At 47.7% G+C, this 20,112-nt stretch overlaps 1 protein-coding gene across 1 annotated transcript in view; it reads left to right on the forward strand.

The window, feature by feature from the left end:
• Positions 1–17,200, forward strand: part of LOC140396007 (claudin-4-like) — a 38,391-nt gene extending 21,191 nt beyond the window's left edge. Inside the window, exon 2 of the mRNA XM_072484045.1 lies at positions 16,098–17,200. Coding sequence (XP_072340146.1) covers positions 16,137–16,766 — 630 coding nt within the window. The 5' untranslated portion in view covers positions 16,098–16,136 and the 3' untranslated portion in view covers positions 16,767–17,200. The remainder of the gene's footprint in view (positions 1–16,097) is intronic.
• The last annotated feature ends 2,912 nt before the right edge of the window (positions 17,201–20,112 follow it).

The following is a 20,112-nucleotide window of genomic DNA, read 5'->3' on the forward strand; positions in this document are numbered from 1 at the left end:
ATACTGAGGGACAGTGTGTGTGAGAGAGTGTTATAATTGAGAGTCAGATACTGAGGGACAGTGTAACAGGGAGAGTGTTATAACTGAGAGTCTGATACTGAGGGACAGTGTGAGAGAGAGAGTGTTATAACTGAGAGTCTGATACTGAGGGACAGTGTGAGAGAGAGAGAGTGTTATAACAGAGGGTCTGATACTGAGGGACAGTGTGTGAGAGAGTGTTATACCTGAGAGTCTGATACTGAGGGACAGTGTGTGAGACAGTGTTATAACTGAGAGTCTGATACTGAGGGACAGTGTAACAGAGAGAGTGTTATAACTGAGAGTCTGATACTGAGGGACAGTGTAACAGAGAGTGTGTTATGACTGAGAGTCTGATACTGAGGGACAGTGTGAGAGAGAGAGTGTTATAACTGAGAGTCTGATACAGAGGGACAGTGTGTGAGAGAGTGTTATAACTGAGAGTCTGATACTGAGGGACAGTGTGAGAGAGAGAGAGTTATAACTGAGAGTCTGATACTGAGGGACAGTGTGAGAGAGAGAGTGTTATAACTGAGGGTCTGATACTGAGGGACAGTGTGTGTGAGAGAGTGTTATAACTGAGAGTCAGATACTGAGGGACAGTGTAACAGGGAGAGTGTTATAACTGAGAGTCTGATACTGAGGGACAGTGTGAGAGAGAGAGTGTTATAACTGAGAGTCTGATACTGAGGGACAGTGGGAGAGAGAGAGTGTTATAACTGAGAGTCTGATACTGAGGGACAGTGTGAGAGAGAGAGTGTTATAACTGAGAGTCTGATACTGAGGGACAGTGTGAGAGAGAGTGTTATAACTGAGAGTCTGATACTGAGCGAGAGTGAGAGAGAGAGAGAGAGTGTTATAACTGAGAGTCTGATACTGAGGGAAAGTGTGAGAGAGAGTGTTATAACTGAGAGTCTGATACTGAGGGACAGTGTAACAGAGAAAGTGTTGTAACTGAGAGTCTGGTAGTGAGGGACAGTGTAATAGAGAGAGTGTTATAACTGAGAGTCTGATACTGAGGGAGAATGTGTGAGAGAGTGTTATAACTGAGAGTCTGATACTGAGGGACAGTGTAACAGAGAGAGTGTTATAACTGAGAGTCTGATACTGAGAGACAGTGTGTGTGAGAGAGTGTTATAACAGAGTCTGATACTGAGGGACAGTGGGAGAGAGAGAGAGTGTTATAACTGAGAGTCTGATACTGAGGGACAGTGTGAGAGAGAGAGTGTTATAACTGAGAGTCTATACTGAGGGACAGTGTGAGAGAGAGAGTGTTATAACTGAGAGTCTGATACTGAGGGACAGTGGGAGAGAGAGAGAGTGTTATAACTGAGAGTCTGATACTGAGGGACAGTGTGAGAGAGAGAGTGTTATAACTGAGAATCTGATACTGAGGGACAGTGTAACAGAGAGTGTGTTATAACTGAGAGTCTGACACTGAGGGACAGTGTAACAGGGAGAGTGTTTTAACTGAATCTGATACTGAGGGACAGTGTGAGAGAGTGTTATAACTGAGAGTCTGATACTGAGGGACAGTGTGTGAGAGAGAGTGTTTTAACTGAGAGTCTGATACTGAGGGACAGTGTAACAGAGAGTGTTATAACTGAGAGTCTGATACTGAGGGACAGTGTGAGAGAGAGACTGTTATAACTGAGAGTCTGAAACTGAGTGACAGTGTGTGAGAGAGTGTTATAACTGAGAGTCTGATACTGAGGGACAGTGTGAGAGATGGAATATTATAACTGAGAGTCTGATACTGAGGGACAGTGTGAGAGAGAGAGTGTTATAACTGAGGGTCTGATACTGAGGGACAGTGTGAGAGAGAGACTGTTATAACTGAGAGTCTGATACTGAGGGAGTGTAACAGAGAGAGTGTTATAACTGAGAGTCTGATACTGAGGGACAGTGTGTGTACGAGAGTGTTATAACTGAGAGTCTGATACTGAGGGACAGTGTGAGAGAGAGTGTTATAACTGAGAGTCTGATACTGAGGTGCAGTGTGAGAGAGTGTTATAACTGACGGTCTGATACTGAGGGACAGTGTGTGTACGAGAGTGCTATAACCGAGAGTCTGATAATGAGGGACAGTGTGAGAGAGAGATTGTTATAACTGAGAGTCTGATACTGAGGGACAGTGTAACAGAGAGAGTGTTATAACTGAGAGTCTGACATTGAGGGACAGCGTGAGAGAGAGTGTTATAACTGAGAGTCTGATACTGAGGGACAGTGTAACAGAGAGAGTGTTATAACTGAGAGACTGATACTGAGGGACAGTGCGTGAGAGAGAGTGTTATAACTGAGTCTGATACTGAGAGACAGTGTGACAGAGAGAGAGTTATAACTGACATTCTGATAGTGAGCGACAGTGTAACAGAGAGAGTGTTATAACTGGGAGTCTGACGCTGAGCGACAGTGTAACAGAGAGAGTGTTATAACTGAATCTGATACTGAGGGACAGTATGACAGAGAGAGAGTGTTATAACTGAGAGTCTGATACTGAGGGACAGTGTGAGAGAGAGTGTTATAACTGAGAGTCTGATACTGAGCGAGAGTGAGAGAGAGAGAGAGAGTGTTATAACTGAGAGTCTGATACTGAGGGAAAGTGTGAGAGAGAGTGTTATAACTGAGAGTCTGATACTGAGGGACAGTGTAACAGAGAAAGTGTTGTAACTGAGAGTCTGGTAGTGAGGGACAGTGTAATAGAGAGAGTGTTATAACTGAGAGTCTGATACTGAGGGAGAATGTGTGAGAGAGTGTTATAACTGAGAGTCTGATACTGAGGGACAGTGTAACAGAGAGAGTGTTATAACTGAGAGTCTGATACTGAGAGACAGTGTGTGTGAGAGAGTGTTATAACAGAGTCTGATACTGAGGGAGAGTGAGAGAGAGAGTGTTATAACTGAGAGTCTGATACTGAGGGACAGTGTGAGAGAGAGTATTATAACTGAGTCTGACACTGAGGGAAAGTGTAACAGGGAGAGTGTTATAACTGAGAGGCTGATGCTGAGGGATATTGTAACAGAGAGAGTGTTATAACTGAGAGTCTGATACTGAGGGACAGTGTGAGAGAGAGAGTGTTATAACTGAGAGTCTGATACTGAGGGACAGTGGGAGAGAGAGAGAGTGTTATAACTGAGAGTCTGATACTGAGGGACAGTGTGAGAGAGAGAGTGTTATAACTGAGAATCTGATACTGAGGGACAGTGTAACAGAGAGTGTGTTATAACTGAGAGTCTGACACTGAGGGACAGTGTAACAGGGAGAGTGTTTTAACTGAATCTGATACTGAGGGACAGTGTGAGAGAGAGAGTGTTATAACTGAGAGCCTGATACTGAGGGACAGTGTGAGAGAGTGTTATAACTGAGAGTCTGATACTGAGGGACAGTGTGTGAGAGAGAGTGTTTTAACTGAGAGTCTGATACTGAGGGACAGTGTAACAGAGAGTGTTATAACTGAGAGTCTGATACTGTGGGACAGTGTGAGAGAGAGACTGTTATAACTGAGAGTCTGAAACTGAGTGACAGTGTGTGAGAGAGTGTTATACCTGAGAGTCTGATACTGAGGGACAGTGTGAGAGATGGAATATTATAACTGAGAGTCTGATACTGAGGGACAGTGTGAGAGAGAGAGTGTTATAACTGAGGGTCTGATACTGAGGGACAGTGTGAGAGAGAGACTGTTATAACTGAGAGTCAGATACTGAGGGAGTGTAACAGAGAGAGTGTTATAACTGAGAGTCTGATACTGAGGGACAGTGTGTGTACGAGAGTGTTATAACTGAGAGTCTGATACTGAGGGACAGTGTTAGAGAGAGTGTTATAACTGAGAGTCTGATACTGAGGGGCAGTGTGAGAGAGTGTTATAACTGACGGTCTGATACTGAGGGACAGTGTGTGTACAAGAGTGCTATAACCGAGAGTCTGGTAATGAGGGACAGTGTGAGAGAGAGATTGTTATAACTGAGAGTCTGATACTGAGGGACAGTGTAACAGAGAGAGTGTTATAACTGAGAGTCTGACATTGAGGGACAGCGTGAGAGAGAGTGTTATAACTGAGAGTCTGATACTGAGGGACAGTGTAACAGAGAGAGTGTTATAACTGAGAGTCTGATACTGAGGGACAGTGTAACAGAGAGAGTGTTATAACTGAGAGTCTGATACTGAGGGACAGTGTGAGAAAGAGAGTGTTATAACTGAGAGTCTGATACTGAGGGACAGTGTAATAGAGAGTGTTATAACTGAGAGTCTGATACTGAGGGACAGTGTGAGAGAGAGTGTTATAACTGAGAGTCTGATACTGAGGGACAGTGTAACAGAGAGAGTGTTATAACTGAGAGTCTGATACTGAGGGACAGTGTGTGAGAGAGTGTTATAACTGAGAGTCTGATACTGAGGGACAGTGTGTGAGACAGTGTTATAACTGAGAGTCTGATACTGAGGGACAGAGTAACAGAGAGTGTGTTATAACTGAGAGTCTGATACTGAGGGATAGTGTGAGAGAGAGAGTGTTATAACTGAGAGTCTGATACTGAGGGACAGTGTGTGAGAGAGAGTTACAACTGAGAGTCTGATACTGAGGGACAGTGTGAGAGAGAGAGTGTGTTATAACTGAGGGTCTGATACTGAGGGACAGTGTAACAGAGAGAGTGTTATAACTGAGAGTCTGATACTGAGGGACAGTGTAACAGAGAGAGTGTTATAACTGAGAGTCTGATACTGAGGGACAGTGTAACAGAGAGTGTGTTATAACTGAGAGTCTGATACTGAGGGATAGTGTGAGAGAGTGTTATAACTGAGAGTCTGACACTGAGGGACAGTGTGAGAGAGAGAGAGTTATCACGGAGGGTCTGATACTGAGGGACAGTGTGTGTGAGAGAGTGTTATAACTGAGAGTCAGATACTGAGGGACAGTGTGAGAGAGAGAGTGTTATAACTGAGAGTCTGATACTGAAGGACAGTGTAACAGAGAGAGAGTGTTATAACTGAGAGTCTGATACTGAGGGACAGTGTAACAGAGAGTGTGTTATAACTGAGAGTCTGATACTGAGGGATAGTGTGAGAGAGTGTTATAACTGAGAGTCTGATACTGAGGGACAGTGTGTGAGAGAGTGTTACAACTGAGAGTCTGATACTGAGGGACAGTGTGTGATCGAGAGCGTTATAACTGAGAGTCTGATACTGAGGGACAGTGTGAGAGAGAGAGATTGTTATAACTGAGGGTCTGATACGGAGGGACAGTGTGTGATCGAGAGCGTTATAACTGAGAGTCTGATACTGAGGGATAGTGTGAGAGAGTGTTATAACTGAGAGTCTGACACTGAGGGACAGTGTGAGAGAGAGAGAGTTATCACGGAGGGTCTGATACTGAGGGACAGTGTGTGTGAGAGAGTGTTATAACTGAGAGTCAGATACTGAGGGACAGTGTGAGAGAGAGAGTGTTATAACTGAGAGTCTGATACTGAAGGACAGTGTAACAGAGAGAGAGTGTTATAACTGAGAGTCTGATACTGAGGGACAGTGTAACAGAGAGTGTGTTATAACTGAGAGTCTGATACTGAGGGATAGTGTGAGAGAGTGTTATAACTGAGAGTCTGATACTGAGGGACAGTGTGTGAGAGAGTGTTACAACTGAGAGTCTGATACTGAGGGACAGTGTGTGATCGAGAGCGTTATAACTGAGAGTCTGATACTGAGGGACAGTGTGAGAGAGAGAGATTGTTATAACTGAGGGTCTGATACGGAGGGACAGTGTGTGAACGAGAGTCTTATAACTGAGAGTCTGATACTGAGGGACAGTGTGAGAGAGACAGTGTTATAACTGAGAGTCTGATACTGAGGGACAGTGTGTGAGAGAGAGAGAGTTATAACTGAGAGTCTGATACTGAGGGACAGTGTGTGAGAGAGAGTGTTATAACGGAGGGTCTGATACTGAGGGACAGTGTGTGTGAGAGAGTGTTATAACTGAGAGTCAGATACTGAGGGACAGTGTGAGAGAGTGTTATAACTGAGAGTCTGATACTGAGGGACAGTGTGAGAGAGAGAGAGAGAGAGAGTGTTATAACGGAGAGTCTGATACTGAGGGACAGTGTGTGAGAGAGAGTGTTATAACTGAGAGTCTGATACTGAGGGACAGTGTAACAGAGAGAGTGTTATAACTGAGAGCCTGATACTGCGGGACAGTGTGAGAGAGAGATTGTTATAACTGAGAGTCTGATATTGAGGGACAGTGTGAGAGAGAGAGAGTTATAACTGAGAGTCTGATACTGAGGGACAGTGTGAGAGAGAGAGTGTTATAACTGAGGGTCTGATACTGAGGGACAGTGTGTGTGAGAGAGTGTTATAACTGAGAGTCAGATACTGAGGGACAGTGTGAGAGAGTGTTATAACTGAGAGTCTGATACTGAGGGACAGTGTGAGAGAGAGAGAGAGAGTGTTATAACTGAGAGTCAGATACTGAGAGACAGTGTGACAAAGAGAGAGTTATAACTGACAGTCTGATACTGAGGGACAGTGTAACAGAGAGCGTGTTATAACTGAATCTGATACTGAGGGACAGTATGACTGAGAGAGAGTATAATAACTGAGAGTCTGATACTGAGGGACAGTGTGAGAGAGAGTGTTATAACTGAGAGTCTGATACTGAGCGAGAGTGAGAGAGAGAGAGAGAGAGAGTGTTATAACTGAGAGTCTGATACTGAGGGACAGTGTAACAGAGAAAGTGTTGTAACTGAGAGTCTGGTAGTGAGGGACAGTGTAATAGAGAGAGTGTAATAACTGAGAGTCTGATACTGAGGGACAGTGTAACAGAGTGAGTGTGAAAACTGAGAGTCTGATACTGAGAGACAGTGTGTGTGAGAGAGTGTTATAACAGAGTCTGATACTGAGGGAGAGTGAGAAAGAGAGTGTTATAACTGAGAGTCTGATACTGAGAGACAGTGTGTGTGAGAGAGTGTTATAACAGAGTCTGATACTGAGGGAGAGTGAGAGAGAGAGAGAGAGTGTTATAACTGAGAGTCTGATACTGAGGGACACTGTGAGAGAGAGTATTATAACTGAGTCTGACACTGAGGGAAAGTGTAACAGGGAGAGTGTTATAACTGAGAGTCTGATCCTGAGGGACAGTGTAACTGAGAGAGTGTTATAACTGAGAGTCTGATACTGAGGGACAGTGGCAGAGAGAGAGTGTAAGAACTGAGAGTCTGATACTGAGGGACAGTGCGTGAGAGAGAGTGTTATAACTGAGAGTCTGATCCTGAGGGACAGTGTAACAGAGAGAGTGTTATAACTGAGAGTCTGATACTGAGAGACAGTGTGAGAGAGAGAGTGTTATAACTGAGAGTCTGATACTGAGGGACAGTGTGTGAGAGAGAGTGTTATAACTGAGAGTCTGATACTGAGGGACAGTGTGTGAGAGAGTGTTATAACTGAGAGTCTGATACTGAGGGACAGTGTGTAAGAGAGAGTGTTATAACTGAGAGTCTGATACTGAGAGACAGTGTGTGTGAGAGAGTGTTATAACTGAGAGTCTGATACTGAGGGACAGTGAGAGAGAGAGAGAGTGTGAGAACTGAGAGTCTGATGCTGAGGGACAGTGTGAGAGAGAGAGAGTGTGTTATAACTGAGAGTCTGATACTGAGGGACAGTGTAACAGAGTGTTATAACTGAGAGTCTGATACTGAGGCACAGTGTGAGAGAGAGTGTTATAACTGAGAGTCTGATACTGAGGGACAGTGTAACAGAGAGCGTGTTATAACTGAGAGTCTGATACGGAGGGGCAGTGTGAGAGAGTGTTATAACTGAGAGTCTGATACTGAGGGACAGTGTGTGAGAGAGAGTGTTAGAACCGAGAGTCTGATACTGAGGAACAGTGTGTGAGAGAGAGTGTTATAACTGAGAGTCTGATACTGAGGGACAGTGTGTGAGAGAGTTATAACTGAGAGTCTGATACTGAGGGACAGTGTGTGAGAGAGTGTTATAACTGAGAGTCTGATACTGAGGGACAGTGTAACAGAGAGAGTGTTATAACTGAGAGTCTGATACTGAGGGACAGTGTGTGAGAGAGTGTTATAACTGAGAGTCTGATACTGAGGGACAGTGTAACAGAGAGAGTGTTATAACTCAGAGGCTGATACTGAGGGATATTGTAACAGAGAGTGTTATAACTGAGAGTCTGATACTGAGGGACAGTGTGAGAGAGAGAGTGTTATAACTGAGAGTCTGATACTGAGGGACAGTGTGAGAGAGAGAGTGTTTTAACTGAGAGTCTGATACTGAGGGACAGTGTGTGAGAGAGAGAGTGTTATAACTGAGAGTCTGATACTGAGGGACAGTGAGAGAGAGAGAGAGTGTGAGAACTGAGAGTCTGATGCTGAGGGACAGTGTGAGAGAGAGAGAGTGTGTTATAACTGAGAGTCTGATACTGAGGGACAGTGTAACAGAGTGTTATAACTGAGAGTCTGATACTGAGGCACAGTGTGAGAGAGAGTGTTATAACTGAGAGTCTGATACTGAGGGACAGTGTAACAGAGAGCGTGTTATAACTGAGAGTCTGATACGGAGGGGCAGTGTGAGAGAGTGTTATAACTGACGGTCTGATACTGAGGGAGAGTGTAACAGAGAGAGTGTTAGAACCGAGAGTCTGATACTGAGGAACAGTGTGTGAGAGAGAGTGTTATAACTGAGAGTCTGATACTGAGGGACAGTGTGTGAGAGAGTTATAACTGAGAGTCTGATACTGAGGGACAGTGTGTGAGAGAGTGTTATAACTGAGAGTCTGATACTGAGGGACAGTGTAACAGAGAGAGTGTTATAACTGAGAGTCTGATACTGAGGGACAGTGTGTGAGAGAGTGTTATAACTGAGAGTCTGATACTGAGGGACAGTGTAACAGAGAGAGTGTTATAACTGAGAGGCTGATACTGAGGGATATTGTAACAGAGAGTGTTATAACTGAGAGTCTGATACTGAGGGACAGTGTGAGAGAGAGTGTTATAACTGAGAGTCTGATACTGAGGGACAGTGTGTGAGAGAGAGAGTGTTATAACTGAGAGTCTGATACTGAGGGACAGTGTAACAGAGAGAGTGTTATAACTGAGAGTCTGATACTGAGGGACAGTGTGTGAGAGAGTTATAACTGAGAGTCTGATACTGAGGGACAGTGTGTGAGAGAGTGTTATAACTGAGAGTCTGATACTGAGGGACAGTGTGTGAGAGAGTGTTATAACTGAGAGTCTGATACTGAGGGACAGTGTAACAGAGAGAGTGTTATAACTGAGAGGCTGATACTGAGGGATATTGTAACAGAGAGTGTTATAACTGAGAGTCTGATACTGAGGGACAGTGTAACAGAGAGTATTATAACTGAGAGTCTGATACTGAGAGACAGTGTGTGTGAGAGAGTGTTATAACTGAGAGTCTGATACTGAGTGGCAGTGTAACAGAGAGAATGTTATAACTGAGAGTCTGATACTGAGGGACAGTGTGAGAGAGAGAGTGTTATAACTGAGTCTGACACTGAGGAAAGTGTCACAGGGAGAGTGTTATAACTGAGAGGCTGATACTGAGGGACAGTGTGTGTGAGAGAGTGTAATAACTGAGAGTCTGATACTGAGGGACAGTGGGAGAGAGAGTGTTATAACTGAGAGTCTGATACTGAGGGCAGTGTGAGAGAGAGTGTTATAACTGAGAGTCTGATACTGAGGGACAGTGTGTGAGAGAGAGTGTTATAACTGAGAGTCTGATACTGAGGGACAGTGTAACAGAGAGAGTGTTATAACTGAGAGCCTGATACTGCGGGACAGTGTGAGAGAGAGATTGTTATAACTGAGAGTCTGATATTGAGGGACAGTGTGAGAGAGAGAGAGTTATAACTGAGAGTCTGATACTGAGGGACAGTGTGAGAGAGAGAGTGTTATAACTGAGGGTCTGATACTGAGGGACAGTGTGTGTGAGAGAGTGTTATAACTGAGAGTCAGATACTGAGGGACAGTGTGAGAGAGTGTTATAACTGAGAGTCTGATACTGAGGGACAGTGTGAGAGAGAGAGAGAGAGTGTTATAACTGAGAGTCTGATACTGAGAGACAGTGTGACAAAGAGAGAGTTATAACTGACAGTCTGATACTGAGGGACAGTGTAACAGAGAGCGTGTTATAACTGAATCTGATACTGAGGGACAGTATGACTGAGAGAGAGTATAATAACTGAGAGTCTGATACTGAGGGACAGTGTGAGAGAGAGTGTTATAACTGAGAGTCTGATACTGAGCGAGAGTGAGAGAGAGAGAGAGAGAGAGTGTTATAACTGAGAGTCTGATACTGAGGGACAGTGTAACAGAGAAAGTGTTGTAACTGAGAGTCTGGTAGTGAGGGACAGTGTAATAGAGAGAGTGTAATAACTGAGAGTCTGATACTGAGGGACAGTGTAACAGAGTGAGTGTGAAAACTGAGAGTCTGATACTGAGAGACAGTGTGTGTGAGAGAGTGTTATAACAGAGTCTGATACTGAGGGAGAGTGAGAAAGAGAGTGTTATAACTGAGAGTCTGATACTGAGAGACAGTGTGTGTGAGAGAGTGTTATAACAGAGTCTGATACTGAGGGAGAGTGAGAGAGAGAGAGAGAGTGTTATAACTGAGAGTCTGATACTGAGGGACAGTGTGAGAGAGAGTATTATAACTGAGTCTGACACTGAGGGAAAGTGTAACAGGGAGAGTGTTATAACTGAGAGTCTGATCCTGAGGGACAGTGTAACTGAGAGAGTGTTATAACTGAGAGTCTGATACTGAGGGACAGTGGCAGAGAGAGAGTGTAAGAACTGAGAGTCTGATACTGAGGGACAGCGTGAGAGAGAGTGTTATAACTGAGAGTCTGATCCTGAGGGACAGTGTAACAGAGAGAGTGTTATAACTGAGAGTCTGATACTGAGAGACAGTGTGAGAGAGAGAGTGTTATAACTGAGAGTCTGATACTGAGGGACAGTGTGTGAGAGAGAGTGTTATAACTGAGAGTCTGATACTGAGGGACAGTGTGTGAGAGAGTGTTATAACTGAGAGTCTGATACTGAGGGACAGTGTGTAAGAGAGAGTGTTATAACTGAGAGTCTGATACTGAGAGACAGTGTGTGTGAGAGAGTGTTATAACTGAGAGTCTGATACTGAGGGACAGTGAGAGAGAGAGAGAGTGTGAGAACTGAGAGTCTGATGCTGAGGGACAGTGTGAGAGAGAGAGAGTGTGTTATAACTGAGAGTCTGATACTGAGGGACAGTGTAACAGAGTGTTATAACTGAGAGTCTGATACTGAGGCACAGTGTGAGAGAGAGTGTTATAACTGAGAGTCTGATACTGAGGGACAGTGTAACAGAGAGCGTGTTATAACTGAGAGTCTGATACGGAGGGGCAGTGTGAGAGAGTGTTAGAACCGAGAGTCTGATACTGAGGAACAGTGTGTGAGAGAGAGTGTTATAACTGAGAGTCTGATACTGAGGGACAGTGTGTGAGAGAGTTATAACTGAGAGTCTGATACTGAGGGACAGTGTGTGAGAGAGTGTTATAACTGAGAGTCTGATACTGAGGGACAGTGTAACAGAGAGAGTGTTATAACTGAGAGTCTGATACTGAGGGACAGTGTGTGAGAGAGTGTTATAACTGAGAGTCTGATACTGAGGGACAGTGTAACAGAGAGAGTGTTATAACTGAGAGGCTGATACTGAGGGATATTGTAACAGAGAGTGTTATAACTGAGAGTCTGATACTGAGGGACAGTGTGAGAGAGAGAGTGTTATAACTGAGAGTCTGATACTGAGGGACAGTGTGAGAGAGAGAGTGTTTTAACTGAGAGTCTGATACTGAGGGACAGTGTGTGAGAGAGAGAGTGTTATAACTGAGAGTCTGATACTGAGGGACAGTGAGAGAGAGAGAGAGTGTGAGAACTGAGAGTCTGATGCTGAGGGACAGTGTGAGAGAGAGAGAGTGTGTTATAACTGAGAGTCTGATACTGAGGGACAGTGTAACAGAGTGTTATAACTGAGAGTCTGATACTGAGGCACAGTGTGAGAGAGAGTGTTATAACTGAGAGTCTGATACTGAGGGACAGTGTAACAGAGAGCGTGTTATAACTGAGAGTCTGATACGGAGGGGCAGTGTGAGAGAGTGTTATAACTGACGGTCTGATACTGAGGGAGAGTGTAACAGAGAGAGTGTTAGAACCGAGAGTCTGATACTGAGGAACAGTGTGTGAGAGAGAGTGTTATAACTGAGAGTCTGATACTGAGGGACAGTGTGTGAGAGAGTTATAACTGAGAGTCTGATACTGAGGGACAGTGTGTGAGAGAGTGTTATAACTGAGAGTCTGATACTGAGGGACAGTGTAACAGAGAGAGTGTTATAACTGAGAGTCTGATACTGAGGGACAGTGTGTGAGAGAGTGTTATAACTGAGAGTCTGATACTGAGGGACAGTGTAACAGAGAGAGTGTTATAACTGAGAGGCTGATACTGAGGGATATTGTAACAGAGAGTGTTATAACTGAGAGTCTGATACTGAGGGACAGTGTGAGAGAGAGTGTTATAACTGAGAGTCTGATACTGAGGGACAGTGTGTGAGAGAGAGAGTGTTATAACTGAGAGTCTGATACTGAGGGACAGTGTAACAGAGAGAGTGTTATAACTGAGAGTCTGATACTGAGGGACAGTGTGTGAGAGAGTTATAACTGAGAGTCTGATACTGAGGGACAGTGTGTGAGAGAGTGTTATAACTGAGAGTCTGATACTGAGGGACAGTGGGTGAGAGAGTGTTATAACTGAGAGTCTGATACTGAGGGACAGTGTAACAGAGAGAGTGTTATAACTGAGAGGCTGATACTGAGGGATATTGTAACAGAGAGTGTTATAACTGAGAGTCTGATACTGAGGGACAGTGTAACAGAGAGTATTATAACTGAGAGTCTGATACTGAGAGACAGTGTGTGTGAGAGAGTGTTATAACTGAGAGTCTGATACTGAGTGGCAGTGTAACAGAGAGAATGTTATAACTGAGAGTCTGATACTGAGGGACAGTGTGAGAGAGAGAGTGTTATAACTGAGTCTGACACTGAGGAAAGTGTCACAGGGAGAGTGTTATAACTGAGAGGCTGATACTGAGGGACAGTGTGTGTGAGAGAGTGTAATAACTGAGAGTCTGATACTGAGGGACAGTGGGAGAGAGAGTGTTATAACTGAGAGTCTGATACTGAGGGCAGTGTGAGAGAGAGTGTTATAACTGAGAGTCTGATACTGAGGGACAGTGTGTGAGAGAGAGTGTTATAACTGAGAGTCTGAGCCTGAGGGACAGTGTAACAGAGAGAGTGTTATAACTGAGAGTCTGATACTGAGATACAGTGTGTGTGAGAGAGTGTTATAACTGAGAGTCTGATACTGAGGGACAGTGTGTGAGAGAGTGTTATAACTGACAGTCTGATACTGAAGGACAGTGTAACAAAGAGAGTGTTATAACTGAGAGTCTGATACTGAGATACAGTGTGTGTGAGAGAGTGTTATAACTGAGAGTCTAATACCGAGGGACCGTGTGAGAGAGTGTTATAACTGAGAGTCTGATACTGAGGGACAGTGTGAGAGAGAGAGTGTTATAACTGAGAGTCTGATACTGAGGAACAGTGTAACAGAGTGAGTGTTATAACTGAGAGTCTGATACTGAGGGACAGTGTGTGAGAGAGAGTTATAACTGAGAGTCTGATACTGAGGGACAGTGTGACAGAGAGAGTGTTATAACTGAGAGTCTGATACTGAGGGACAGTGTGAGAGAGAGAGTGTTATAACTGAGAGTCTGATACTGAGGGACAGTGTAACAGAGACAGTGTTATAACTGAGAGTCTGATACTGAGGGACAGTGTGAGAGAGAGAGTGTTTTAACTGAGAGTCTGACACTGAGGGACAGTGTGTGAGAGAGAGAGTGTTATAACTGAGAGTCTGATACTGAGGGACAGTGTAACAGAGAGAGTGTTATAACTGAGAGTCTGATACTGAGGGACAGTGTGAGAGAGAGTGTTATAACTGAGAGTCTGATACTGAGGGACAGTGTGACAGAGAGAGTGTTATAACTGAGAGTCTGATACTGAGGGACAGTGTGAGAGAGAGAGCGTTATAACTGAGAGTCTGATACTGAGAGACATGTTAAGAGAGAGTGTTCTACCCGAGAGTCTGATACTGAGGGACAGTGTAACAGAGAGAGTGTTATAACTGAGAGTCTGATACTGAGATACAGTGTGTGTGAGAGAGTGTTATAACTGAGAGTCTGATACTGAGGGACAGTGTGTGAGAGAGTGTTATAACTGACCGTCTGATACTGAAGGACAGTGTGCGAGAGAGAGTGTTATAACTGAGAGTCTGACACTGAGGGACAGTGTAACAGAGAGAGTGTTATAACTGAGAGTCTGATACTGAGGGACAGTGTGTGAGAGAGAGTGTTATACCTGAGAGTCTGATACTGAGGGACAGTGTGAGAGAGAGTGTTATAACTGAGAGTCTGATACTGAGGGACAGTGTGTGTGAGAGAGTGTTATAACTGAGAGTCTGATACTGAGGGACAGTGTAACAGAGAGAGAGTGTTATAACTGAGAGTCTGATACTGAGGGACAGTGTAACAGAGAGAGAGTGTTATAACTGAGAGTCTGATACTGAGGGACAGTGTAACAGAGAGAGAGTGTTATAACTGAGAGTCTGATACTGAGGGACAGTGTAACAGAGAGAGAGTGTTATAACTGACAGTCTGATACTGAGGGACAGTGTAACAGAGAGAGTGTTATAACTGAGAGTCTGATACTGAGAGACAGTGTGAGAGAGAGAGTGTTCTACCCGAGAGTCTGATACTGAGGGACAGTGTAACAGAGAGAGTGTTATAACTGAGAGTCTGATACTGAGATACAGTGTGTGTGAGAGAGTGTTATAACTGAGAGTCTGATACTGAGGGACAGTGTGTGAGAGAGTGTTATAACTGACAGTCTGATACTGAAGGACAGTGTGCGAGAGAGAGTGTTATAACTGAGAGTCTGACACTGAGGGACAGTGTAACAGAGAGAGTGTTATAACTGAGAGTCTGATACTGAGGGACAGTGTGTGAGAGAGAGTGTTATACCTGAGAGTCTGATACTGAGGGACAGTGTGAGAGAGAGTGTTATAACTGAGAGTCTGATACTGAGGGACAGTGTAACAGAGAGAGTGTTATAACTGAGAGTCTGATACTGAGGGACAGTGTGTGAGAGAGAGTGTTATAACTGAGAGTCTGATACTGAGGGACAGTGTGAGAGAGAGTGTTATAACTGAGAGTCTAATACTGAGGGACAGTGTAACAGAGAGAGAGAGTGTTATAACTGAGAGTCTGATACTGAGGGACAGTGTAACAGAGAGAGTGTTATAACTGAGAGTCTGATACTGAGGGACAGTGTGAGAGAGAGTGTTTTACTGAGAGTCTGATACTGAGGGACAGTGTAACAGAGAGAGTGTTATAACTGAGAGTCTGATACTGAGGGACAGTGTGTGAGAGAGAGTGTTATAACTGAGAGTCTGATACTGAGGGACAGTGTAACAGAGAGAGTGTTATAACTGAGAGTCTGATACTGAGGGACAGTGTGTGAGAGAGAGTGTTATAACTGAGAGTCTGATACTGAGGGACAGTGTAACAGAGAGTGTTGTAACTGAGAGTCTGACACTGAGGGACAGTGTGTGAGAGAGAGTGTTATAACTGAGAGTCTGATACTGAGGGACAGTGTAACAGAGAGAGTGTTATAACTGAGAGTCTGATACTGAGGGACAGTGTGAGAGAGAGAGTGTTATAACTGAGAGTCTGATACTGAGGGACAGTGTAACAGAGAGAGTGTGATAACTGAGAGTCTGATACTGAGGGACAGTGTAACAGAGAGAGTGTTATAACTGAGAGTCTGATACTGAGGGACAGTGTAACAGAGAGTGTTATAACTGAGAGTCTGATACGGAGGGTTTCCGCGGTTACTGAAGGTGTTATTATCAGTGATGTTTGAACGTCGCCAGGGTTTACAGGGATTTTAAATGCTGTCTTCCTCCTTGTTACACAGGGACCTCTTTGTCCGTTTTGACCTGTTGATCAAGTTGCCATGGCTTCGGGTGGCATGCAGTCCCTCGGGATTCTCCTGGGCATTCTGGGGCTGATTGGCACCATCGTCTGCTGTATCGTGCCCAAGTGGAAGTATAATTCCCACATCGGCTCCAGCATCGTCACGGCGCAGACGCAGGAGGAAGGAATTTGGATGAACTGCGTGGTACAGAGCACGGGCCAGCAGCAGTGCAAGGTGTACGACTCGCTCATGGCCTTGTCCAGCGACCTGCAGGCCGCGAGGGCCCTCACCGTCATCACCATCATCGTCAGCATCCTGGGCCTCCTGGCCGCGCTGATGGGGGCCAACTTCACCACCTGCCTGGGCGACGAGGACGTCAAGGGGAAGGTGGCAACCGTGGCTGGCGTCATGCTCGTCGTGGCGGGCATCATGCTCCTGGTCCCCGTCAGCTGGTCCGCCCACACCACAATCCGAGCATTTCACAATCCCTTAGTCACCAGAAAGCAGGAGATCGGGATCAGCGTCTGGGTGGGCTGGGGGGCCGCGGCTCTCCTGCTCCTGGGTGGGGGCCTCCTCTGCTGCTCCTGGCCCCGCGGATCCAGTGGTGGCTCCAACTACACTGCCAAGTACATCAACAACCCCTCGGCGCCCTCCAGGACCCACGTCTGAGCTGTGGACGGTCCTGACGGGTCGGGTGTGCGGGGGGGAGGGGGCAACGTGCCCCCCCCCCCCACCCCCCCTCTCCTTTCACCCTCCCAGCTCTCGGTCCGACGTCCCGCCCACCGCTGCAATCCCCCCCCCCCCCCATCCCCGCCACCTCTGCCCACCCTCCTGCCCCGTCAAGCCTTTGCAGCCAGCCCAGAATTCAGGAAACGCTCAGGCTCCATCTGCGGCCTGCTACTACTGAGGGAGGTGCCCCCCACAGCCCGTGGGCGAGTGATACCGGTCCAGCATGGGAAATGAGAACAGGAGGAGGCCATCGGCCCCCTCGAGGCCGTCCCGCCCTTAATCAGGCCTGCGGCTGACCTTCACCCTCAGCTCTGCCTGCTCCCCCCGCCCCCCGCACTCTCCCCGCCTCCCCTCGATTCTCTCCCCCCCCCCCCCCCCCCCCTCAGCGTCCAACAATCTCTCGATCAGGATCTGGGATCGACTGGGTGACTGAGCGACCCAAAGCACTCTGGGGGGTGTGTGTGTGTGGGGGGGGGGGGGGGGGGCGAGGAAAGAACTCTCAAGATCCACAACCCTCTGAGCAAAGACATTCCGCCCTCGTCACAATCCAAAATGGCCGACTCCTTTTCTTGACACTGTGAGTCTGTCCCACCCCAGGTCCCAGACTGTCGAGCCGGTGGGCGGGGGGGGCGAGGGGGCGGGGGGGGGGGGGGGAATAGGCTCCCAGCATCGACCCCGTCAACGCCCCTGTTGAATTTTATACATTTCATCGAGGCCACCTCTCAATTCTTCTAAGCTTCGGGTAATATAGACACGTTCTCCTCGATCGTACCGCGGTTAATTACGCTTTCTTAAGTTTGCTTGTCCGGGGCAGCTCAGTAGCGACCAGCTCCCGCGTCCTGTCTCCTTTCAAACATGCTTTCCATCTGAACGTGATTATTTTATACAACTTTGAACAAAATTCAATAAAATATGCTGTTGTTAATCCACTGACAATTTGCCTGTTCGTCAATCGAAGGAGCGTGGCAAGTAGCCGAGGCTGGAAATAGTGGGGGGGGGGGGGAGGAAGAAAAGCGTGAGAGTCGGAGGAAAAAAAACAGGGTGGAGGGGGCTTCCTTCGCGACACATCCCAGGGTAGCGGGACTCCCGAGGGCCTGGCCGTCATTTCACGCTCGCACAGCGGCCATGGGCGGTTAACACCTGCCCCTTGCACCGAGGAGGGTGTTGTTCAGGGCTCTGGGGTGCGGGGGGGAGGGGGGGGGGGGGGCGGGAGGGTTCGAGTGACCTCGGGGCTGGCAGGGCAGCAAAGGCCGTGGGTGGGGAGCGGTGGGAAAAGGGAGTGGAAGGGCGTTTTAGAGCCCACCGGTCCTCAAGGCCTTCAGAGAAGGTTCTTTCGATGGAGATTCCCCGGCCCAACCTAAGTAGGCCCGAATTTCAGCCTCCTTCACCACCACAACACAAAAATTCAATCTTCCCCATGCCTATCATTGATTCCAGGCAGTGACGTTTTAGTCATCCGTTGGCCCGCACAAAGGCCTCAGTTTGGAGGGGGGGGTGGGCGGGAAGGGAGGGCGTTTTTCAGGCAGAAACCTGCTAGGGATCGGTAGGCAGTTCTCCGGGGGGGGGGGGGGGGGAATCCTGTTCATGGCCATCGCCTCATCACGCGTCCCTAGCCCCGTGTGCACCCCCTCCCGTTACCACCCCCCCCCCCCCCCCACCCACGCGGGACAACGGGGAGAGGGGCTTGGATGAAAGGCAGGCCTGGGGGCGATTCTCCAAAATGGAGGCAGGCGCGGGGACGACCGATTCTGTCCCCCACGGGGGTGGGGGGGGGGGGGTGGGGGGGGCCAGCACGGCGCTGGAGGGGTTCGCGCCGCTCCAGCCTCCCTCCCCGGCGCCAAATGGCTGCCTCGCCAACCCGCGCATGCGCGGGGGACGTCCTCAGCGCGCCGGCCCCGACGCAACATGGCGCAGGGGTTCAGGGGAGGGCCGCGTAATAAAGTAGGTCCAGGACTGGAGAGGCCCCGATCGCGGGCCAGGCCCCATCGGAGGCCCCCCCCCCCCCCCTCCCGGTGAAGGAGCGCTTTACCCCGCCCCACAGGCCGACCCTACGCGCAGAGTTCCCGCCGGAAAATCGCACGCCGCCGTCGGACCGGCGCCGCGGGGAAAAATGGCGGGAACGGCGATTCCCCCATACGGCGCGGCGTGGGAAAATCCCGCCCCGAGTTTCTGACCAATGCCTCTGGCAGACACTCTCCGGAAATCGCACGGAACGTTCAGCCCTCAGGGACAGTCCCAAGGCCCATTCACAGCGAGCGCAGTCGGACAGAGGCGATCACCCAGGCACAGGCTGGAGGTGTGAGGTGGCAGGAGGCCGAAATAAAGGTCGAAGGGGGTCAGGGGTCAGGGAGCTTCTGAAAGAAGGAAAGGACAGAGAGAGGACGTGGCAGAGAGTGGGGCCCAGAGAGGGGCCGAGGGAGGGAGACGGCGGGAGCGAGGGAGAGAGATGCAGCGGGAGAACAGGAGGGAGAATGGGAGAGAGTGAGAGAGAGAGAGGGAACGAGACAGAAGCAGGGGCAGAATGAGAGAGAGAGGAGAATGAGAGGGAGCGAGAGGAAAAGAGAGAGAGAGAGCGAGAGAGAGGCAGTGGCAGAGAGGGTGAGTGAAGGAGCAAGAGAGAGGGAGAGAGAACGAGCGAGTGAGAGCGCGAGGCAGACAGAGTGAGAGCGATAGAGTGAGAAGGAGTGAGAGAATAGAGGGCAAGCCAGAGACAGAGAGAAAGGCACAAGAGGAGAATGAGAGAGGGAGATGGAGAGACAGAGAGAGACTTCAGAGGGTTATAGGGGCTGTAGGAGGTTACAGAGATAGGGAGGGTTGTAGGGGCTGGAGGAGGTTACAGAGATAGGGAGGGTTGGAGGGGTTGGAGGAGGTTACAGAGATAGGGAGAATTGTAGGGGCTGGAGGAGGTTACAGAGATAGGGAGGGTTGTAGGGACTGGAGGAGGTTACAGAGATAGGGAGGTAGGGGCTGGAGGAGGTTACAGAGATGGGGAGGGTTGTAGAGACTGGAGGAGGTTACAGAGGTAGGGAGGGTTGTAGGGGCTGGAGGAGGTTACAGAGGTAGGAAGGTTTGTAGTGGCTGGAGGAGGTTACAGAGATAGGGAGGTTTGTAGTGGCTGGAGGAGGTTACAGAGATAGGGAGGGTTGTCGGGGGGCTGGAGGAGGTTACAGAGATAGGGAGGGTTGTAGGGGAGGGAGGAGGTTACAGAGATAGGGAGGGTGTAGGGGCTGGAAGAGGTTACAGAGATTGGGAGGGTTGTAGGGGCTGGAGGAGGTTACAGAGATAG

The sequence above is a fragment of the Scyliorhinus torazame genome, chromosome 19 (assembly GCF_047496885.1).
Source record: "Scyliorhinus torazame isolate Kashiwa2021f chromosome 19, sScyTor2.1, whole genome shotgun sequence".
NCBI classification, from domain to species: domain Eukaryota; kingdom Metazoa; phylum Chordata; class Chondrichthyes; order Carcharhiniformes; family Scyliorhinidae; genus Scyliorhinus; species Scyliorhinus torazame.